Below are 23,976 nucleotides of genomic sequence, written 5' to 3'. Positions count from 1 at the left end.
GACCCCCGCAATTTTCGAATTTCGGTCTTTGCGGTAAGACTCCAGTTTTTAAAATATCGATTTAATATTAATCGATTTTTTTTTAATTGTGTTTTCGTATTATGCAATCGAATTTCGTATAATTGCACGCACTGGATCGTATAATAAAAAATTATGTACTGGCAGCCCTGTGTTAGTGTTTAAAATATATTAGCTCGACGAGTTTACGAGCCACGGGACGAGCCACAAGCCGAGCCACGAGGCGAGAGTGTAATCATTAGCTCGACGGGCTTACGCGCTCGAGACGAGCCACGAGACGCGCCGCGAGCCGAGCCGCGAGCCGCGAGTCTAAACTAGTGTCCGACCGAAACATGTTTTTTTGCCGAAACCGAAACCGAATGTTCGGCTTTGGCTCTAGTTTCGGCCGAAACCGAAACCGAAACTTTTGAAGACTTGTTAAAATCGTTGAAAAAATTTCATAAAACCGCTTTTAAACTCATATTAAGGGGCTGTCAACACCCAATGTCCTTGAAATTGATGTTACTTAAGGGGCTCCGCCACGCCAATGACCTTCGATCTGAATCCCTTAGTTGTCTTATGTTTTTTGTAGCTTATCATATTAACAGCAACGGCTTTAAGCAATATAGTATTCCATATTTACTTCAAAGTTCATTGTCTTCGAGATATTTGGCATCAAAGTTGAACAATTTAAGGCCAAAAAACTGGTTTTCTGGCCATAACTTTTGTGTTAATTCGTTTAAAATTAAAGCCCTAGACCGTTTTACGACACGTCAAAGACGAACCCAAATATGTAAGTAGATTTCGTATAAGTAATATCCTTCACAGCAATCTAGATACGAAAAAAGTGTTCTTTTAGACAATGTTTAAAAAAATCATAAAATAGTATCAATTTCTTTCAAAATCCGGTAGACAATAATGGAGATAAAGATTGAAGAACCGATAGCCGTTTGTCTTATAAAAATCTATCTGTAGTGCAAAAGTAGGAGATAGGATTCAAAACTTGTCAAAAATCGATGAAAACCGCAGGTAGCCCCTTTTAAGAAAAACTATTTGATTTAGTAAAGCAATTTGTTAATAAATATTTATTATATTTTAAGACCGTGGCCGCATTCGATACATGATTGAACGACATCGGCTCGATGCTCGATAGAAAATAATTGCAAAGTTTGGTCTTAAAATCACCATTAAACGGTTCTACTTCTAATGTCTTTATTTCTTGACTTATGTGTCTGAAATTAAAATCAATTTGTCAAAACATTTACTTACTTATACCTTATACCTAAACCGCTAACGAGTAATATTACACAAATAATCCACATTTATTTTTATTTCAATAGTTTTCTTATTATTCCCTTGAGCACTGGTGGCCTGGCGGTGAGTAAGAGCGTGCGACTTTCAATCCAAAGGTCGCAGGTACAAACACTACAGACCCCGGCTCATACAAATGAGTTTTTCGGAACTTTGGTAAATATCAACCAACGTGGGTATTGTGGGTCTTTGTCACATAGTTCAGTTTCATAGAACGAAGTACCATTGCGTATGTTTCGGCCCGGCCGAAAGGTTCGGCCGTTTTTTGGCCGAAACCGAAACTACGGCCGAAACATGATTTTTTGGCCGAAACTGGCCGAAACCGAAACCGAAACCGAACCTTCGATCGGACACTAGTCTAAACGGCTATATCATTCCGCTTAGACTGAGTAGACTGACGTTTGCTGAATGGCGTATGCGTATGACGTATGGCAACTAGCTTTATATAACGTCCTTGACCGGCGGCCGCCGACTTTTGGCAGAGGGGAACGCCTGTTCATGGCGACTCCTATTGGTTTATTTCTCTGAGAACGCAACGCAATACTACAAAGCCAACGCCATGTATCTATCCTGCTTTCTAGCGTAGTGTAGTTGTGTGTGTTCGTGTACGTGTGTTGGTGTGTGAGTGCGAAACACATGCAAAACAGAAGCAGAGACAATGTAGAACGGAGTACATCAAGGGCTCTATAGCTACTGCGATTTATCACTACGAGCCACGAGACGAGACGCGAGTGTAAGGCCCCATTCGCACAAGAGCTTAAAAAGCGTCGCGTTAAAACCCGACCTTGGCGGTTTTTTACCGTTTCTAATATTTGTGTTCATATGAACGCTTAAAAATCACTTGTGAGTCGTACTGCCACGTACACATCTCAGCACAGCTTGGAGGATATAATCAAACGGAGACGCCATGTCTGTAATTTTCTGTACAAAACAGTCTGCCGATTTTTGCGGGGGAGGGGAAAGTCAAATGTATGCATAACGTAAAAATAGCCATGTCAGATAAACGTCAGTCCATACATTGTGTATGACCGTTGGCCGCCTATTTTCGACAGAGGGGAAAGCATGTTAATGGCTACTCCGTTTAGTTGTATCCTCCAAGCAGCACAGCCATGACGATTGACACCAAAAATTGTCACTTGACAGCCAACTGCTGGCGCTTTTTTAACGCTCGTGAGAACAGATCAAGCCGGCTTCCCACGGCCCGTGTTTATTACAGGCCAGGCCGGACCGCGCCACGCCTGTGGATGCCTGTGCGGTTGATTAAGCCGGCTTCCCACGGCCCGTTTTTTCACAGATCTGACCGCGCCTCTACAGGCCGACAGATCGTGGGAATGGTCGCATCCGACGAGGCCTGTGCGCTGTCCCAGGTGAAATGAACCGACGCAGACGCGCCCCTACAGGCACCGTCGCGCCGCGCCACGACGCGCCTTTGAAGTTACCGACTCCCGACGGATCGGACGGGTGACGACAGGCCTCGTCGGGTGCGACCGTTCCCACGATCTTAGGCCTGTAGAGGCACGGTCAGAACTGTGAAAAAACGAGCCGTGGGAAGCCGGCTTTAATATAAAGTCCGTCAACCAAATCTTGTCAGTAGTAAAAGGCGGCAAATTTGAAAAATCGCGGGTTAGCAACACTGTGTTTAAATAATTCCAAAACGCGTGTCATCTGTGTTTTATCTGTGGAATGTGGATCGTGAATGACAGCCGTCACCTTATTTGTTTTCATTTGGTTTTCATTCTGAATCGTTTCTGTTTCAAGAGATATTTATGCTGCCACCATTAAATACCAATACATTAAATAAGAATAAGCAAAGCTAAGGGGCCTACAATGTACAATCATGCTCGTTGATGGTAAACATTACTAAAAATTGAGGCTATGACAAGTACTGGAAGAACTCTTTCGAACTTTTATGATTATGTCCAGTTTTTTTGTTTTAGGGTTAAAAGGCATAAATAAAATTAAAACGTATGCCTAAATCTATCCAGCAAGACCATAAATTGTGTCCTGGAAACCGTCCATAGGCCCACATGTCTAATATTTTCAGCAATCAGTTGTGACTATTTACAAAGGTAAACCTTTTAAACAGTATTAAGAGCCTTGATTATATCGCCGTTCTTTCGCAATATGTACCTAATCCATACACGTTTGTTGCAGGATTAAATCTTGCCCAATATAAGGCGTTCGTAGTAGGTAGTATCTCTTCAGACAATACTTACCTATGGCGGTTTATGTACGTGTACAACGCAACCAAGTCGAAAAATAAACTTATTATTTAAAAATGTAACAAAAATATTGAGAGCAATGGAACAGATTATTCTTGTAAAAGTTGTCATTATGTTAATCATCAAGAAAATAGATTATGCAGGCTGATTTGATTCATGTACTCAGTTACTGCACATATGTACCTATGGAAAATCCTAGTTTATACTTGCTGAAGTAGGGATGTATCTATTTAAAAGAAGTTTTAAGTCGCTGTACATACCTGTTTGTTCAATTACTTTAAAAGAAGTTTTAAGTCGCTGTACGTACCTGTTTGTTCAATAAAAGAAAATAATTTATGCAGCGTGCATATGAAGCACTAGTAGTAGTAACTTAAATTACACATTTTGAAACAAATCTGTTTTATGCTTAAGATGCAATAGATTACTACAGAGTAACATTGGTAACTTCATTATATTTTTTCAATTAATGACCTGAATTATAGTGTAAGCTAAAGTGACCCTTATCTTATTTACCTTTAAATTAAATAAACACCCAAATATCAGTTGTTTTATTTTTAATATGTATATTGTACAATATATACCAATCAAAAAAATAGAAGAGTACACTAATTTACATTAACAAGTGGCATATTATATTGTAAATAACAAATATATGCACTATCTAATTATCATGGACGTAGCTCGGAAAGCGGCTAAGTTAAAATGGGACTGGGCTGGTCATGTCTGCCGAATGCCTGACGACTTGTGGGCCAAGTTAACCACAGAGTGGGAGCCCCACGAGTCTAACCGGGGAGCCGGCAGGCCTCGTCGGCGATGGCGGGATAACTTGGACTCCTTCTTGAGAGGCTGGCCAGATATTGCACTAAATAGAGACGAGTGGAGGAAGAGGGGGGAGGCCTTTGCCCAGCAGTGGGACACAGTGGGCTCTGAATAATAATAAACTTAGAAGACATAGATAGGGAACAAAGAGAATATAAGCACTACGATAGGGAGATGTTTTTGATATCTTCAAATTTGTTCATCATTTTGATTAACATTGTTTTAACATCGCTTTTAAATTGTCCGTCCATGTTTCAAATTTTTTCAATAAACCGCGTGTGACAATTTGAATTGAAGTACGCAGGGCGCGCTCAGCGGAAAAAAAATATTTTGGTTCGATGTACATTGCTGCTTTTCTTAGCGCAATACTGCTCTTTGAGTGTTGCCCTACTTTAGTTTGCTTTACATTGCTACTGACAAGATTTGGTTGACGGACTATATATATGAATGCCCGCACGACATGAATTAAAAAAATATTTCACTGTTAAATTGTCTATGTTCATAACAAATTTCGACCTGAAAATAAAAGCATGTCTTTTAAGTTTAGTTATTAACATGTTATGTTAGTAACGTTAGTATAGACTTGCTAGACGCGCCTACCTGATAGAATTAATAAGTGAAATTATACGAGTACTCTAAAGGTTTGATTTATTTATAAAACTAAAATGGCAGACGACGAATGGCAAGATGAACCGGTCGTGGCGATGGCCTCAGCACCCATATCTTCAGGATACGACAGCCGTCCAAGAGGAGGTGGCCGAGGCAGAGGACGCAGTACCGATTCCAATTGGAGAGCACGTGGCCCTCAGACTACTAGCTACGAGGGCCGACGCGACAATAGAGATCGTCGCGATGGCGGCGACCGGCGTAACGGAGATCGCCGGAATTTTTCACGACAAGATGAAGGTAACAGAAAAGTAATTTCAGTCCCTTCCTCAAAGATCGGTCGCGTAATCGGTAAAGGCGGGTCTAAAATCAAAGATCTGGAATATGATTCTGAGGCTAAAGTCAAAATCGGAGATACTAGCGGCGACGAAACTGAAATCACCCTGACGGGTACTGATGAGGCTATCGCAAAGGTTGAGGACATGATTCAAGATCTTGTCAAAGAGTATAAGCCTGCTGGATCACGAGATTTGAACACCAGTAACAGCAGTAATCAGTCTGGCGAGTTCCTAAAAACCAATGAAAATGGTGTGGAAGTTATTGACTGGTCCAAGTTGAATTCGTTTTATGAAGAGAGTCAGAAGGAGCGATGGAGCAAGCTACCGCCTATTGTCAAAGATTTCTACAAGGAAGATCCTCAAGTAGCTGCAATGCCCCCTGCTGAAGTTAGTCGTTGGCGTAAAGCAAACCATGATATTCAAGTAAAGAGAACTTTTGATGACAAACCTGGTTTAAGGCCTATTCCTAACCCAGTTCTGACATTTGAACAAGCATTCCAGCACTACCCTGAGATTCTGGAGGAAATTTATAAGCAGGGCTTTAAGCAACCCTCTCCAATTCAAAGCCAAGCTTGGCCAGTTCTTCTAAGAGGTGATGATTTAATAGGCATTGCTCAAACCGGTACTGGCAAGACATTAGCTTTCCTTCTGCCAGCTCTAATACATATAGAAGGTCAGACTATCCCAAGAGAAGAGCGAGAAGGCCCATCAGTCCTTATATTAGCTCCGACCAGGGAGTTAGCATTACAGATTGACAAAGAGGCATCCAAGTATCATTACCGAGGCATTAAGTCAGTGTGCTTGTATGGAGGAGGAGATCGTAAAGAACAAATCAAAGTAGTGTCCAAAGGTGTAGACATTGTTATTGCTACTCCTGGACGATTGAATGACCTTATAATGGCTAGGCACTTGAACATCATAAACTTCTCATACATTGTCCTTGATGAGGCTGACAGAATGTTAGACATGGGCTTTGAACCTCAGATCAGAAAATCCTTGTTTGATGTCAGACCTGACCGCCAGACAGTAATGACCTCGGCCACCTGGCCCACAGGTGTGCGGCGCTTAGCAGAGTCCTATATGCAGGACCCTATCCAGGTTAATGTGGGATCACTAGATCTTGCCGCTGTCCATACAGTAACACAAAAAGTTGTATTTGTTGAGGAAGATGACAAAGAGCAATATCTTCTAGATTTCTTAAACAACATGGAGCCTACGGACAAGGTGATTGTATTCTGTGGTAAGAAGGCAACAGCAAACCACATTTCTACAGAACTGGCAATAAGAAACATTAGTTGCCAAGCGTTGCATGGAGACAGGGACCAGAGTGATCGTGAAGCGGCATTAGAAGAAATGGTTGATGGGACAGTAAACATTTTAATTGCCACTGATGTTGCTTCCAGAGGAATAGATATCAAGGACCTCACTCATGTCATTAACTTGGATTTTCCGCGTCACATCGAAGAGTACGTGCACAGGGTAGGCAGGACTGGTCGGGCAGGAAAGACAGGCATTTCACTGTCATTGATAGCGAGGAATGATTGGGCACATGCAAGGGAATTGATCAAAATTCTTGAGGAAGCTAATCAGGAAGTTCCTGATGAATTGGAGCAAATGGCACAGAGGTTTGAAGCCATGAAGTTGCGTCGCGACGCTGAAGGAGGCGGGCGTGGGGGCCGCGGCGGCGGACGTGGTCGTGGAGGTCGTGGAGGAGGTTATGGCGGGGGCGGCCGCGATGGTGGCTACGGCGGCGGCGGTCGCGATGGTGGGTATGGAGGAGGAGGCCGCGATGGTGGTTACGGAGGAGGCCGCGAGGGTGGTTACGGAGGAGGAGGCCGTGAGGGTGGTTACGGCGGAGGTAGCCGCGATGGTGGTTACGGCGGAGGTGGCGGTGGATATGGAGGGAGACGAGACAGATATTAGTCTCCCTTCTCAATTTTATGACTGTTACTGAGGGTTTCAAAAATAATAGCTATTCTTACAGCATAACAGTTATGCTGAAGTTTAGAGATTTAAGGGAAAGTAAAGACAAAATCGAAATAAGTTACAAAATGTTCAGTCTTCCATGCTAGACTACAAAAAAGTTTTAAGATCTCTCAAGATCTACCGGTATCATATTGGGTCGTCCCATGCGTTTTTCGTCAAGTTCTTAAATGTCCTATTCTGCTTTCGTCACCCATTCTACATTCGTCACAATCGTCAGTGGCTTTCAATGTAAAATGAGTGACGAAAGCAGATTGGGACGACCCAAGACGATACCAATCTACCCACTACTACTACTATCCACCCCTCTTTAATATTACTATACCTAGTTGTAATTGTTTTTTTTCCTAGACTGAAAATAAGCCAAAGGCTTAAGTATTGTCAGTTAGTAATATTATATTGTTTATTTTTGTTTATCTCTTGTTGCGAGTTGCGAGTCAATGATGATGACTGTGATCTGACAGTAGATTATTGTAACGAAAAGTGTTATAGTTTATAAGGTATTATATACATTGGAATCTTGCATGCATTTCACGGCAAGCTAGGCTGGAAGGTCAACAGAACTACAAGCAAGCTTAAAAGTAACAAAAATACTCAGGCAAAATGGGGTTACTTTGATTCGCGGTGTAACATTGATCATCGATTTTTGATAAATAGAGTTGATTTTCGAACGCCAACTTAAAAAAATTATGATGTGGTTGGACTGGTTGGCATGCTTTAAAGAAATAGGTTATAAAAGTGTTCAGAAACGGATTCCTTATATGTAGTTTAAAAATCGATGGTCAATGTTACCCCACGAATCAAACTAACCACAGTTTACGGTACCTCCATTTTAAGTATGTGACTAAGAAGTCTAAGAATGCAAAGATACGTTCAAAACGTCTGTACAATACAATTATAAGTTTTCTAATACCTAATTTGGCGTGAATTGCGAATAGTTACCAATCCTTGTTTATAAGTTTATATTAACAACGTCAGTAATAAAGGACCATCTGATTTATGATAAAGGAGTATTTCTTAATTCCTGTTACTTAATGAAATAAAAAGCATTTTAATTTGGTTTATCATGTATATTGTTAACATTATATGTTATGTTTTAATTTAATATTGTTAGAACCTGCCTGCCACATAAAGTGAAGCCCAAAAACAGCAATCAATATTCATAAGTTTTCTTAACCAAGTAGCGTAGCAAATTGAGAATAGCCTAAGGAGGTAACATTAATAACATTCTTATAATACTATGTGCTTTCTAATATAAGACAACCTCGTGCATACATTTTTCACATTTATGAGATAAAATCTGCCACAGACGCAACAATACACGGATGCTGTTGATAATGTTAAATAATATTTTCTATAGAATGCACCACTTTAAAAAAATTGTTCTTAAACGAAGCTTTAAATCTGTACAAATTCATAAATTACATTTTTGCTCGAGGGCAGTCTAATTTTAATGGACATTTGGAGGTAAATCATTAATTAATACTGTCAATAGGCTCATGAGTCGTGACAGCATGCCTTGGAGGCGTTAAATAAATAAGTCAATAGAAACGTTTGAAAACATACATGTATAATTTCTAAAAGTCTATAAAGTGACAATAACCAGAGTTTCTTAGACGATTTCTAATCTCTTCATCTCTTTGAAGAGTTCGGCGCCCATCTTGGCGGGGGAGCGAGTGACGATGACGTTGGCCTTCTCTAGCGCTTTGATCTTGTCCATGGCGCCGCCCTTGCCGCCCGAGATGATGGCGCCGGCGTGACCCATCCTCCTGCCGGGAGGCGCCGTCAGACCCGCGATGAACGACACCACGGGCTTAGCTTTCTGGCCCTGGAATTACAAATTACATGACAGAAATAGGCACGTAACGATGTCAACTTTGTGACTACAGAGTTGCAAACAAACTACATCAGTACATACTCGAACAAATACACACTGTGTTTCAAACGGAACATTGTTATCTACAAACAAAAAACACTAATGTTGTGTGTTATAAATAATTGTAATACTATGTTCTACTTATTCGAGATGAAATACTTATACTTAGGCTACTAAATGTAAAAATCAAACTTTGATACACACTAAAATCTAAATTTGGAAACCATGATGTCACGAAGTTAGCGACGGAAGCCAATGAATCAATAAGTGACGAATAAAATTAGTTACAACTGATGATGGTCGATAAATTCTGAGATTGTCTTTACAAGATAATGCGTTGGTTATGTACAAATGATATAACTTCAGAGATTTCAATGGGATGTGAGATGAGATAAAGTAAACCTTTGGATTGGGCACCATTGTAGATCCGTACCTTCGACTGGCAAGCGACAAAAATAATTAACAACTCAAAATAGAAAATAATAAGTACCTAATTAGGTTTGTGAGTAAACTCCTAAGACAAGGTAATGAAAACAATCTCCGTACAGCTGCAAAAATATAATTATACCTACAGTATGAATGAAATTCATAAAGTGAGTATGCACTTTTGCAGCACGCTGTATATACGCGTGCGTTATCAATGTCGAGATGGCACCACTCAAGAGTGGTCCTAAGAATTCAAATAACAGTGTAGAATTAGTAGACCAAGATAACTCTGCAGCGATTTTGATAGAACAGAATAGACGGGGCCGAGGCGGCCGACATGTCATTTTCTATGACGGCTGAACGGTGATCACGTGCTTTCCATAGAAGACGAAGCGCCGGAAGCTTAGGGCCCGGTCTAGCGTGAGTCATCCTTTATTTTAAATTAAACTTCATAATTTCATGGAAGTTTGACGTTTACAATTCTGCGCACTGACTTTAACAATCTGCGCTATCAAAAACGCTGCTTATGTTGGTTTGTTCCTGGTTCGTCGTATTCCTGTTTCGTCGTATTCCTGATTCGTCGTATTCTTGTTTCGTATGTATGCTAGAAAAAGTACGATCACTGGTGATTACATTAAATCTTCATATTTAGTAAATACTGGTATACTGCACGACATATTTAATTATATGTATATAATTCAGACGAAACAAGAATACGACGAATCAGGAATCCGACGAAACAGGAATACGACGAACCAGGAACAAACCCTTATTTAACACGTTCACTGTCCTGTGCCCCACATATGGGTCACGGCAAGCCTCTATTAAAAGGCCGTAAGGTTGACAGTTAACAGTTGGGACAGTGACCGTGTTAAATTGATTAGTTTACAGTTTTCGCAATATCTATTGTTTGTAAGATTGGAAATAATTACCGTGTTGTACTGGGTGAGGTACTCCGAAGCGAGCTCCTCGGCGTTGCCTCCGATCTCTCCGATGAGTATGATGCCCTTGGTCTCTGGGTCGTTGAGGAACACCTCAAGGCAGTCGATGAAGTCGGTGCCGTTGAACGGGTCGCCACCGATGCCGACGCATAGGGTCTGGCCTAGGCCGGTCTGGAAATTGAAATAGCAACATTTATATATGAGCACGAAAGACCGATTCGTGGAGTAAATGACTACTCGAGTGGCGACCATGGGGAGAAGAACGTCCTCAAAGTAGACCCAATATGCGTTAGGACGACATCAAAAGGACTGCGGGGATGAAGTGGCTCCGTTGCACAGAACCGTGACGAGTGGCGTAAAATGGAAATAAAAGGAGGCCCTAAGGGTAGAAAAGGGCTAAAGAGAGATAGATAGATATGAGCACGTATGACAACATATAAAATTATAGAGCCTCTAATATACGAAGCGTAGTTTATTTCTGTATATGTTGCATAAAAATATTCAAAACTATGACAAAGCATGAGTTGGTCTTGCGAAAAAGTAATAAACAAGTCCAACTCGCACCACGTTAGTTTATCGATCGCTAGAAGTTTGATCAAGAGCTACCGGGCTAGCACATGATTGGCGCGACAGTATCTGGCGGCGAGACGCGGCTACCTGTCCCTCTTTTATTAACATAGTTAGAAAAAGACGGGTGCTAGACAATCATGTGCTAGGGGTGCAGGCAACGTAGTATTCCGCTAGTCATTTAACCTTTTCGACGCCGTGTCAAACACAAAAGCTGTCACGCTGACGCCACGTCTCTGAAGTGTCAAAACTGAAATTGAACTTTATGCATATGCAGGTAGGTCTATGTTGCTCTGTGATATGTGACCGATTAATCGGTCTTTGGCGTTGAACCTACGGTGCGGATATATCGGTCATGGCGTCCAAAAGGTTAAGTAGTTACACAAACTGGAATATGTCAGATAGGTAATTCGCCAGTAACTGGCCATCTGTTAGTAACCGACCACCCTAAACTAAAAATGAATTCTATTCGGTATAAATATATACAGAATTCTGTTTATAGGTTAATAGAATTCATTTTTAGTTTAGGGTGGCCAGTTATTGGCTGGTGACCATGTTACCGGCGAATTACCCTACATCTTGTGAATCATCAATGGGGTTGGCCGGTCGAAGTATTTAGCAGATGGCGCCATCATAGCTTGTCCTGTCAATCCCTAGATTTGTGTCAAATTTTAGTTTTTTTAATGTCCTGGATGCCAGCCCTTTAAGCCAAATCTCATAGAAAAAGGGGCAAGCTATGATGGCGCCATCTATGCAAACCTTTGACAGTTGCCAACCCCATTGAGGAGTCGGGGATAAGTCTGTGTCTCTACATTTATTTTTGTTACAAAAACTTCTACGTACTTCAGTGGTCTGATGGCAGGCCTCATAGGTAAGTGTGCCGGAACGGGACACGACGCCGATGCAGCCCTTCTTGTGAACGGCGGCGGGCATGATGCCGATCTTGCATTTCTCTGGCGCGATGATGCCGGGGCAGTTGGGTCCGACCAGACGGGACTTGTTTTGCCTGAGCAGCGCGTGTTTCACTCGTACCATGTCCTGGAATTCCGTAAATCTAGCGTTATTTACATTGACGTGTATCTCAGGATGGGCCTTACGGGCACTAAAACTGGTACGAATTCGAGCCAATCGTGCAGTCTTACGCAACTAGTTGCAACCGATCGCGTTGTGTCGGTGTCACACCGCTGTACTGGCCAATTCATGCCCCATTTTTATTGCCCGTAAGGTACCTACGGCCAGTCCTGAGATATACGTCAATGGTTATTTGCTATGTATAGGAATAAGTGTGGTAACTAATTTCAACCCTTAAGAGACCTTTCAACTGCCTGATTTTCGTAATGTCCTTCTGCCCGTATTAAGTTTACGTCAGCTGACTGAACAATGTAAAACCTTATTACAACGACATAAGGTCTACCAATGGTCGATTTAAGTCACACGAACCCGCCGCCAAAAAGCCGTTCCCAATAATCTACGTTACGTTCTCATTTTAAAACGACATTCTTAACCTTTTCGACGCCGTGTCAAACACAAAAGCTGTCTCTCAGACGCCACGTCACCGAAGTGTCAAAACTGAAATTGAACTTTATGCATATGCCAAATTTTATATTATATATATATTTTTTTAATGCATATGCACCTAGGTCTATGTTGCTCTGTGGTCTATGACCGATTAATACGTCTTTGGCGTTGGACCTGCGGTGCGTATATATCTGTCATTGGCGTCCAAAAGGTTAAGCTACATGAATCTTGGCATTAACATTTACGTTACATAGGTATAAAACATATATGATACATGGAATGTTCATTCAAAGGACTATGCGTCAAAATAGCCCTAAAACCAACAGAGTTGAGAGTTAGGTCATTAGATAGGTATTTTTCTGTACTTCATTTCGTTCTATGGGCACCAAGCGGATTTCCATTGCAGAACTGAGAATTTGGTATTTTAGTCAAAATGTCGTCACCCTTATTACCTAGGCAATAAAGTCCACCGCCGGGCGAGCGCGGCAAATCATTCGGTGTGCTCGCCCGGCGGTGCGCGAACATCTACCCTGCAGCAATTAATTTACTTACTTGGACTTTATTGCCTAGGTAATAAGGGTGACGTCATTTTGGCTAAAATACCAATATCTCAGTTCTGCAATGGAATTCCGATTGGTGCCCATAGAAAAAAATGAATTACATAGAAATACCTATCTATTACTTTACTCTCATTTCTGTTGGCGTTGGGTCCAGGCTCCATACAAGGTTGCTCATGGTCCTTTCATGTTATTTCAGAATGTCGTTTTAAAACGGAAGTGTGACATCTATTGTATTTCGGCGGCTAGGTTTGTGTGACTCGTAAGATGTAGGTACTTTATCACATTCGTGAAGAAAAAATTGTCTTTATCTGGTGATATGGGTAGTAAACAAGTGATGCAATATCCTATAGTAGCGAACATCGCGGATTTTGCAAGGAAATCACACAGATTCATTACAAGCCATTAATACCTACAATCACCTGTATGACATGATTGATATTACCCTGTTTATCATGTTTATTTATAAGCAATTGTATGATGAATGGAAAGATACATAATTAATAAGAGGAGGTGTGGGATCAGTTTATAATGCGAACAAAACCGCGGGCAGAGAGTAGTCATGTAATGAACAAATAAAGGCAATTATTCAGTAAGTCTCTGTTCCATATCAGGGATGTTGCGAATATCCGCATCCGCAACCGCGGAACTTCCGCATGATTTTCAACATCCGCATCCGCATCCGCATAAAATCGATGCGGATTTAATGCGGATGCGGATGTGGAACAGGTCGGTACAGGAACGTCTTAGCATTGGCGTAAGTGCTAGACTGCTAGGTAATTTAGTCATTAACCAAAAAAACCTATTAGAAATGAGCAGTCAAGCGTGAGTGGGACTTAATGTACGGAACCCTTGGAACGCGAGTCCGACTCGCACTTGGCCGGTTTTTAGGGTTCCGTAGCCAAATGGCAAAAAACGGAACCCTTATAGATTCGTCATGTCTGTCTGTCCGTCTGTCTGTCCGTCCGTATGTCACAGCCACTTTTCTCCGAAACTATAAGAACTATACTGTTGAAACTTGGTAAGTAGATGTATTCTGTGAACCGCATTAAGATTTTCACACAAAAATAGAAAAAAAACAATAAATTTTTGGGGTTCCCCATACTTCGAACTGAAACTCAAAATTTTTTTTTTCATCAAACCCATACGTGTGGGGTATCTATGGATAGGTCTTCAAAAATGATATTGAGGTTCCTAATATCATTTTTTTCTAAACTGAATAGTTTGCGCGAGAGACACTTCCAAAGTGGTAAAATGTGTGTCCCCCCCCCCGTAACTTCTAAAATAAGAGAATGATAAAACTAAAAAAAATATATGATGTACATTACCATGTAAACTTCCACCGAAAATTGGTTTGAACGAGATCTAGTAAGTAGTTTTTTTTTTATACGTCATAAATCGCCTAAATACGGAACCCTTCATGGGCGAGTCCGACTCGCACTTGGCCGCTTTTTTTGAAATAAAAATTACTAAAATGTAATATTTGACGTTTTTTATGGTACTATCTTGACATCCGCATCCGCGGATGTGAGCCTTTAAAAATCCGCATCCGCATCCGCATCCGCGGATGTCAAAAAATCGGCATCCGCAACATCCCTGTTCTAGATCTCCAATGATCTCTGTCACCACCACCCTACATTAGATTATATACTTACATGTTGTGGAACACCCTCTGTAATGCACACAATCAGCGGCATCTCAGCTTCAATGGCTTCCAGAATACCCGCCGCTGCCGCCGGCGGCGGAATGAACAACACGGTCGCCTCCGCCCCTGTTGCCTCCTTTGCTTCCCTCACTGTCTTAAACACTGGCTTTCCAAGATGTTCCGTACCCGCCTTCTTTGGCGATACACCACCAACAAGCTTTGTGCCATAGTCCAGTGCTTGCTGGCTGTGGAAAGTGCCTTGCTTGCCGGTGAAACCTTGTACTATTACTTTTGTTTCGGATGTCAATTTGAGGTTTTTTCGTGTTTCATGGTATGGGTTCGAATAGAATCTGACGTTACCTAGTTTTACACCATCTGTAAATATAAAATTGAGTATGTAATTAACAAACATGAGAACATAACAAATCAAGTTACAGCTGTAACAAAACTGACATCACTGAATGTAAGATGAAATGAAATAGGCCTTGTTACAGCAAGCAAAACATGATTTATATTTTCTCTTAAGACTTAAAGTAAAAAAAACATGCTCAATAAATAGACATTTTAACAAGTTTAACAACCTACACGATTTTTCATGAAATTCGTTAAGTTTTTTTTTCTTGACAAAAACATAGGTAAATAAATCCTAGGTATAATGCTGCTATTGCTGCTACATTTCACACCTGAACAGAGGGTGAACCAGTGTTGTATGCTATGCTATGCCATTGCATCGTTTAAGTTATGATTTTTAGTCTTTAAAATATTATTTATACTATATCTATGTGACCTTTGATGTTTGTTGCTTCAATTTGAATCAAAATAGTACAGAACTAAGATGTAAAGAAAATTCACAAAACAAAAGAATCATAAATCAATATAATTACTTGAACAATTACTTACAGTATCTGAATCACTTATTTTTGTTCCATTGTAATTTCAACTTTATTGTCTATGAAATATGTATGTTAATAACCTAACTTTCCAATTATTATGACTTACATAAAGCCTGCCACGCCACAACACAACATGAAAATAATTTTTAACTCCTGCAACCAACGTGATTTAATAATATTCTATTACTTAGTTGTCTCTAGATCTTAAAACCACTTTGTAATTAATTTGAATAAGTTTATATTATTTTCAGGATAGACAAAAACATCATCATACAGAAAAGCATTCAAATTTCATAGTATCACAATTAAAGTTAGTTAAAAAAACAGTCCTTACTGTACTAAACATTGCTGCAACTAACGAGTCTAAATCTACTATCACCTCTCAATTGTTTCATACAATTGAAACAGTAGTACAATGACCAGAGTCAAAGGCCGGATGTATCAGTTTATATACAATTTACTAACAAAACATCTGATAACACTTGATGAGTTGATGTATTGTTTGATTGATCAAAGGTCAACTATTGATTGACATGCCCATTCTCCATATCAGGGCATATAATTCGCGAATAACGTACCAGTAAAGTGTCTCAATGTACCGATTTGCATAATGAAAAAACTACGAATAGACAAGATATTTATAGATGAAGGTCTCGGCGATCATAACTAGGGTTGTAATGAAAACGACATTGATCGGCGGACTTTCGTTGATTGTAATTAGTCCTATTTCACTTACAACACTTCAGGATACGAGATATATGATATAAAACGCTTAAATCTATCCCGGTATGTTATGAAATAGGTGTTAATCTCATTGAAAGGTTAACATATTCATGGTTGTAGTGAACGGAACGTTAACTATCACGTCACACGCGTCATCGTTACGAGAACCCTATGCCGGTACTTGACCCGTAGATAAAGATAAATGTAATTATGTTGCATAGTTGTGTTAATTACCTCTAAAACGAGAGAAAATCCGAACGGAGACAGCCATCGTGAAGGTGAATTCTGAGGCGGAGAAGACACGGCCAAGATGTTTTTTGACACTGACAGATGATGACGATTACGTAATAGACGCATTCATTTTATTTCATTGTTATTGATTTGGGGAAAAAAAGTAAAAATCAAGTTAATATTTGAATTTAAAAAGATGTGAAAATCATTACCGTTCTATTGCTGCTGTTCGTAGTCCTAACTAATGTCTGTAAAAATGCATTTCATAAGGGCGCTTATATCAAACATCTTTGTAATTTTGAACGCACTTCATGTTCGAGTTATTGAAAAAACTGCCGGTCTTAGCCCAGTATTCGACAGTAGTTGACTTTTTGTGTGACGTGTAAATTAGTCAGTGTATTGCAAAATGCAAACTAGAAAAATAATGAAACCAATCCAATAGGAAACAATTTCGTGGAATTGGAATTCATAACATTAAAGATTAATAAGAAATTGCATACCTATTATTGTGATATATATTTGTTTGTTGTGTAATTAATACAATAAATTGTTAAAGTGGTCAATAGTCTGGTGGATAAGTAGGTTTCCTTATTTTATAGAATTATGTGCGGCACCGACAAAAAACTAGGTGAAATGAGGGCTTTAATCCTAGTTGGTGGTTACGGGACTCGTTTGAGACCGTTGACTTTAAGTAGGCCAAAGCCCCTGGTCGAGTTTGCAAACAAACCAATTCTATTGCATCAAATAGAAGCTTTAGTGGAGGCTGGTGTAACACAGGTAACACCATAATAATTCCTTGATTAAAATTCAATAGATACATAAAAAAAAAAGATCTTGTTCAGTTAACAATAGAATGTATAAAAGACTTCAAGTATTTCTCAAACATTTTGTTAAATTTATTTGTAATTGAATAGTTTCATTCTTTACAGGTTATTTTAGCAGTGTCATACAGAGCAGAGGATATGGAAAAAGAGTTAACAGAGAAGGTGTCCAAACTAGGTGTGTCCCTAACATTTTCCCACGAAGTGGAACCTCTTGGCACAGCGGGGCCTATAGCCCTGGCAAAACCCCTGTTGAGCAAAAGTTCGGAGCCATTCTTTGTTCTAAATTCAGACATCATTTGCGATTTTCCTTTCAAAGAACTTTACAAGTTTCATAAGTCACATGGAAAGGTAATTATAATTTACATTTAATTTTATAAAATGTAGTGTAATTTTATTGTTGATCAGAATCTACTCTACCATGGTCTATACATGCAAAACTAACAAAATGCAAATTGAATAAACTCTATCCATATCTTATTTAACTCTAATAAATAGTATCTATAGTTGGGATATAAAAATGTTACTTATGAGCCCTTCTTACAATTTATATATCTTAAAAATATCTAACTATACATAGTTTATCCTTTAGTGCTGAAGGTAGTGATGATGATTAATGTGGAAGTACAATAAATAAATTAAAATAAGGCCCTTGCAAAACTGTAAAATGATTATATTACTTAAAATCTCTACAGTGACTTCAATGACGGAGACCTCAGCAATCAAGGGTTTTTCCTCTCTTGACTATCTTAATAAGCTCAATAATAATTATCTTCAAGATTTGCTTTGCAATATGGTTGTGTATTGCTAGTTAATTCCATTTAATGACTTTACTGATAACAACACTATTATGACCTAGATGTAGAATGAACGAAACTTCATGTAGGTTTGGTACTTCATTGTAAAAATTTAAGCAATTTGATATAGATTTGGATGCATAATTTACCACCATATTCACCAGCTTTAATTTCTTAACACTAATAGCCACACATATGATACATAGACATACATAGACACTGGTTCAATTTCATACTTGCTGGCAAGGTTTCAGGATGTATGTATGTACTTTAACACAATTAGCTGGCCAATTGTAAACCTTGTCTTGTTGCAATAAGATTTATGAATATTAATGATATGTTACTTTGTCTGTGAATTCTGTGATAGTGATAATACTATTGTCTACTTCCTATGTTGCGATGTGGACTTGTGTACAGTGAACATGGGTATTATATTTATTACTTTTGTAAAGTGATATACATTATTTATTCTTTAGCTGTGCTAATATTATATTGATTTATGAAAAGGTAAATTGACTGACTTGGGTAATATTCACTTGAGTAAACAGATTGAATGTGATATTGCTTTACATCATTAGTAAAATATTTTAAATGGCATTTATGTTTGGTGTTCTTTTATCCATATTTTTTATTAACATAAATGAAATTAAATAGGAACAAAAAGTTGCCCTTCGTAGTCAGCATTCATTGCATGTGTAGGTGTTTTTATATCCATAGAAATAGTTTGTACTAGTGTGCAACCATTTTACTTCACGATATTTTTTACAAACTACAAGCTTTTGTGAAATAGGCCCCCAACTAAAGTCTAAGATCCCTAAAAGGGTACTTGTTTTTATATAGTACTTAGCATTTATAATTGTTACTTGAATGCACTAATATCACTCTGTATATTTATTTCAGGAGGGAACAATTGTTGTGACAAAGGTAGAGGAGCCGTCTAAATATGGAGTGGTTGTATATAAAGAGGAGGGACAGATTGAGAGCTTTGTGGAGAAGCCCCAGGAATTCATTTCCAATAAAATTAATGCTGGTAAATATATCTTTTTGGAAATTTATAAATATTTAGCTATCAATGGATTCAGGTGATAAGGAGAACACATACATATGAACAAAATTGTTGTTGCATTTGTAAGTTCCATGGTGTACATACACTGTTACATTTTATGAAAATCTTTCGAACAATATTCAGGGTGATATTTTTAGTTTTTAAATTCATGCATTAAATGGAATTTGCAAGTAAAATCACTACATAGTATAAAACAAAGTCGCTTCCCGCTGTCTGTCTGTCTGTCTGTCTGTATGCTTAGATCTTTAAAACTACGCAACGGATTTTGATGCGGTTTTTTTTTAATAGATAGAGTGATTCAAGAGGAAGGTTTATGTATAATTTGTTAACCCGTGCGAAGCTGGAGAGGGTCACTGGTATAAAATAAAATGCTAATAAAATAATTCTGTTTTTAGGGTTCCGTAGCCAAATGGCAAAAAACGGAACCCTTATAGATTCGTCATGTCTGTCTGTCTGTCTGTCTGTCCGTCTGTCTGTCCGTCTGTCTGTCCGTCCGTATGTCACAGCCACTTTTCTCCGAAACTATAAGAACTATACTGTTGAAACTTGGTAAGTAGATGTATTCTGTGAACCGCATTAAGATTTTCACACAAAAATAGAAAAAAACAATAATTTTTGGGGTTCCCCATACTTCGAACTGAAACTCAAATTTTTTTTTTCATCATAGTTTGCGCGAGAGACACTTCCAAAGTGGTAAAATGTGTGTCTCCCCCCCCCCTAACTTCTAAAATAAGAGAATGATAAAACTAAAAAAAATATATGATGTACATTACCATGTAAACTTCCACCGAAAATTGGTTTGAACGAGATCTAGCAAGTAGTTTTTTTTAATATGTCATAAATCGCCTAAATACGGAACCTTTCATGGGCGAGTCCGACTCGCACTTGGCCGCTTTTTCTTCACTGACTTTAGTTTCAAGTTGTGTTATTTATATTTTTCCAGGAATGTACATTCTAAACCCATCAGTGCTAAACAGAATAGAGTTGCGCCCCATGTCAATAGAGAAGGAGGTGTTCCCATTCATGGCGAAAGACGGGCAGCTGTTGGCTATGGAGCTGCAAGGCTTCTGGATGGATGTTGGGCAGCCGAAAGACTTTCTTACTGGTAAGCAAAAAATTAGGCTTAATGCCCGGGCCGGATTTCCCCCTTTTCCCACAAGGCCCGGGTCTAGGGGCCCAGGCAGCCTGGCAATAGTTTAGAGGTGGAGAAGTGACACTAAAGTATAAGTACCATATAAAGTCCCCCCTTGAGGCCTTGGTCACTTTTTCTTAGTATACAGGGTGTCCCAAGAAGTAGTGATATACTGAAGCTGGGAGGTAGAGGACCTAGAGGGCTATCTGAATCACCCCCATGCATGTTCCGCGATTTTTCGTATTTTCGGAGTTATGATTTTTTTTAATTCTTCTACCGCAATAATTCACGTCACCATAAATAAAAATCTCATCGTAGGTGAAAAATTAAAAAAAATCATAACTCCGAAAATACGAAAAATCGCGGAACATACATGGGGGTGATTCAGATAGCCCTCTAGGTCCTCTACCTCCCAGCTTCAGTATATCACTACTTCTTGGGACACCCTGTGTCACATGACATTTATTTAAAGTTTACCATATAAAGTGCCTAGGGGCGAAGTCTTCTAAATCTATAAAAGTCTATTGTTATATCTATTGTTGATTTAGTTATTGATAAATAATCAATATCATCAAGATTAAATTCTGCTTAGAAACTGAATAGTTTTGAATCGTAAGGATGAACTTAAACTTCAAACATTGATATAATTATTTGATACGTTTGTGATACTGATAACGGCAACATAAAATCGATAAAATATTGCGTACAGTACTGTAACTACGTACTCTTATTATCAGCGTAATTAAAATATGGCAGTTATTGTTTACTGTGTTTTAACGTGCTGCTGTTTAAATACCAAAAAAAAAAATCTTCAAAAGTAGACCTTATGACCTAGCAATAAAGTTTATTAATTATCCGTCAACTATGTTACTGATGGTGTGATGATACCTACTTAACAACCTACATACCTAATTAAAATTCATTCGAAATACAGGCGAGCCAATGACTGGATGTATTTACCTACTCGTATTGTCAAATAGAGATCGGCTGTATAAACAACATTTCAAGAAATCTGACAATATTTAGATGTTAATACCAATAAACCCAATACCAAAACATACAGTTTTCAAATAAGTATCAGCAAGTTTTTGAGACGAACAATAATTACACTTAATACTATGGTATTACAGTTGTAGTTAGAATGGAATTTTTAACACACTCTTTTTTGTTAAGACTTAGGTACTTATGTTATGTGTCATAATGACAGATATATGCAGTCTTTGCAGCCCACATCACTACCATAAACTTATGTTTTTTCCAGGAATGTGCCTTTACCTGAACAGCTTGCGTCAAAAGGACTCGAACAAGTTGTACGACGGCCCCGGCGTGGTCGGCAACGTGCTGATCGATCCGACGGCGACCATCGGCAAGGGCTGCCGGATCGGGCCCAACGTCACCATCGGCCCTGAGGTCGTCATCGAGGATGGTGAGATTCTATGATTAGCAATATTAGCATATTAAGAGCCAAATGTCTACTGATGTACATACAGGGCTTTAAATACCGGTATATTCGCGTAACGTTATCTTACATACCGGTATAATACCGGTATTTTTTACGGGTAAACATAAAATACTGATATTTTAACCGGTATTTTTTAACCTGTAAATTCACGAAGAAATAAGGGTATTTAGCGGTATATTGTAAAACGATATATATGTACAGTCAGCAGCAGAAGTTGCTAAGCGGGCGAGGTGTTCAAAATGATCTTGACGCGACTTTATTATGTTAAGAGAATAAGAGCGTGTCAAGGTAATTTTGATCACCTCGGCCGCTTAGCAACTTCTGCTGCTGACTGTACAGTACATAAGTCCCAAAGGATCTCCTCATCAGTCTCTATTGAAAAGTTTCCTGTAAATTTAACCTGGCGGTCTAGCCTTGAGTTGCGTTCTCGACTTCTCGCGCGCTACTCCATACATCTGACGCGACTTCAAGTATGGACTTGCGCGCGAGAACGCAAGTCATGCTAGACCGCCTGATCCTTTTTCTGAGGTACAGACTGCCAAGATTATATTCCTTTTTTAGGGTTCCGTACCCAAAGGGTAAAAACGGGACCCTATTACTAAGACTCCGCTGTCCGTCTGTCCGTCCGTTCGTCCGTCCGTCCGTCCGTCCGTCTGTCCGTCCGTCCGTCCGTCCGTCCGTCCGTCTGTCACCAGGCTGTATCTCACGAACCGAAATTTTCACAGATGATGTATTTCTGTTGCCGCTATAACAACAAATACTAAAAACAGAATAAAATAAAGATTTAAGTGGGGCTCCCATACAACAAACGTGATTTTTGACCGAAGTTAAGCAACGTCGGGCGGGGTCAGTACTTGGATGGGTGACCGTTTTTTGCTTGTTTTGCTCTATTTTTTGTTGATGGTGCGGAATCCTCCGTGCGCGAGTCGACTCGCACTTGGCCGGTTTTTTTCCAGGTGCATGCATAAAGCGCAGCACGGTCCTCCGCGGCGCCTGCGTGCGGCAGCACGCGTGGCTCGACAGCTGCATAATCGGCTGGCGCTCCGTCGTCGGCCGCTGGGTCCGCATGGAGAACTGCACCGTACTCGGCGAAGACGTCATAGTCAAGGACGAGCTTTACGTCAACGGCGGGCAGGTGTTGCCGCATAAAAGCATCGCGTTGTCTGTGCCTGAGCCGCAGATTATAATGTAAGGGGCGTGTGTAGGGTTTGCACGACGGATCCGAAATGTATGGGAATATCCGCGAATCCGGATCCAGATCCGGATAATTTCATACATTTCGGATCCGGATTGCAAACCCTATAGGCGTGTGTGTAAGAGCTGCGAAGTTTTTTTTTAATCAGTTCATGTTGTTGGCTGCTGAGTTCGCATATAGAACTGCACCGTGCTAAAAGAAGATGTTAAATGTGCGCGGCGCGTTATTGTGAAGTGAACCTTGCCGGACTGCACGAAGGTTGATATTGGGCTGTAGCCGCGCGCGTCAGTCTTTGGCTGTCAAAGAGTTAAAGTGAAGGGGTTATTGGGTCATTTTATTTACATCTATCCATTCACCGGACATTCTGTTATCTTGCTGCTAAGACGGACTGGACATGTACGTTTCTCTATATTTCTTAGAAGAAAATATCCTGAAAAAGGAGATGTTATAACCCCTTGTATGACTATGCTTGCATCGTGACATGGAAAATACATTTGAATAGTTTGGAGCTTGCCTAGAAGGGTTATTTAATTTCGCAAGTGCCGCTGCTGCATATCTGAGGTCCAAATACATAAGTATATGATATTTAATTTACAAAATTTGAATCCATTTATATTTTTTCGCAGTTCTTACATACATTGATAAGAGGATATTAATTTAGACTCAAAATGCGAATCGATATATTATAGGTACATATAATATGCTTTATAATTATTTAAAGACAATACTATATTTATTTTTTCTATAGCGATATAACTTACACAATAAGTCAATAAGGAAGTTGACCGCAAGAGAGAATTATAATATAATTGTTTTATTTTTATCATTATTGTAATTTAATGAATTGTTG

At 39.5% G+C, this 23,976-nt stretch overlaps 3 protein-coding genes across 6 annotated transcripts; 2 read left to right on the top strand and 1 right to left on the bottom strand.

The window, feature by feature from the left end:
• Nucleotides 1-4,903: 4,903 nt before the first annotated feature.
• On the top strand, nucleotides 4,904-7,273 carry LOC134662259 (uncharacterized). Of its 3 annotated transcripts, none has more exons than XM_063518502.1 (2): nucleotides 4,904-7,049; nucleotides 7,101-7,273. In XM_063518502.1, the coding sequence occupies exons 1-2, from the start codon at nucleotides 5,015-5,017 to the stop codon at nucleotides 7,214-7,216; spliced, it is 2,151 nt and encodes a 716-aa protein (XP_063374572.1). In that variant the 5' UTR covers nucleotides 4,904-5,014; the 3' UTR covers nucleotides 7,217-7,273. The 3 variants fall into 3 exon arrangements, with proteins under 3 accessions (XP_063374572.1, XP_063374571.1, XP_063374573.1); XM_063518503.1 differs by having other exon boundaries at nucleotides 4,905-7,049; nucleotides 7,128-7,273; XM_063518501.1 differs by having other exon boundaries at nucleotides 4,904-7,273.
• A 1,379-nt stretch (nucleotides 7,274-8,652) lies between these two features.
• On the bottom strand, nucleotides 8,653-16,781 carry LOC134662445 (succinate--CoA ligase [ADP/GDP-forming] subunit alpha, mitochondrial-like). Its single transcript, XM_063518676.1, has 5 exons — nucleotides 16,657-16,781; nucleotides 14,817-15,181; nucleotides 11,930-12,124; nucleotides 10,511-10,690; nucleotides 8,653-9,104 (listed from the first exon to the last, which is right to left on the bottom strand). Exons 1-5 carry the CDS (start codon nucleotides 16,691-16,693, stop codon nucleotides 8,889-8,891), a joined length of 993 nt encoding a protein of 330 aa, XP_063374746.1. The 5' UTR covers nucleotides 16,694-16,781; the 3' UTR covers nucleotides 8,653-8,888.
• Nucleotides 16,782-17,021: 240 nt separating this feature from the next.
• Nucleotides 17,022-23,299, top strand: LOC134662236 (mannose-1-phosphate guanyltransferase beta). Of its 2 annotated transcripts, XM_063518500.1 has the most exons (7): nucleotides 17,022-17,430; nucleotides 17,583-17,825; nucleotides 19,172-19,301; nucleotides 20,281-20,442; nucleotides 21,731-21,895; nucleotides 22,888-23,126; nucleotides 23,237-23,299. In XM_063518500.1, the coding sequence occupies exons 1-6, from the start codon at nucleotides 17,257-17,259 to the stop codon at nucleotides 23,121-23,123; spliced, it is 1,110 nt and encodes a 369-aa protein (XP_063374570.1). In that variant the 5' UTR covers nucleotides 17,022-17,256; the 3' UTR covers nucleotides 23,124-23,126; nucleotides 23,237-23,299. The 2 variants fall into 2 exon arrangements, with proteins under 2 accessions (XP_063374570.1, XP_063374569.1); XM_063518499.1 differs by lacking the exon at nucleotides 23,237-23,299 and having other exon boundaries at nucleotides 22,888-23,128.
• The last annotated feature ends 677 nt before the right edge of the window (nucleotides 23,300-23,976 follow it).

The sequence above is a fragment of the Cydia amplana genome, chromosome 1, assembly GCF_948474715.1.
Source record: "Cydia amplana chromosome 1, ilCydAmpl1.1, whole genome shotgun sequence".
Taxonomy (NCBI): domain Eukaryota; kingdom Metazoa; phylum Arthropoda; class Insecta; order Lepidoptera; family Tortricidae; genus Cydia; species Cydia amplana.
The sequence above is the reverse complement of the archived record's forward strand: the minus strand, read 5'-3'. Positions and strand labels throughout refer to the sequence as shown.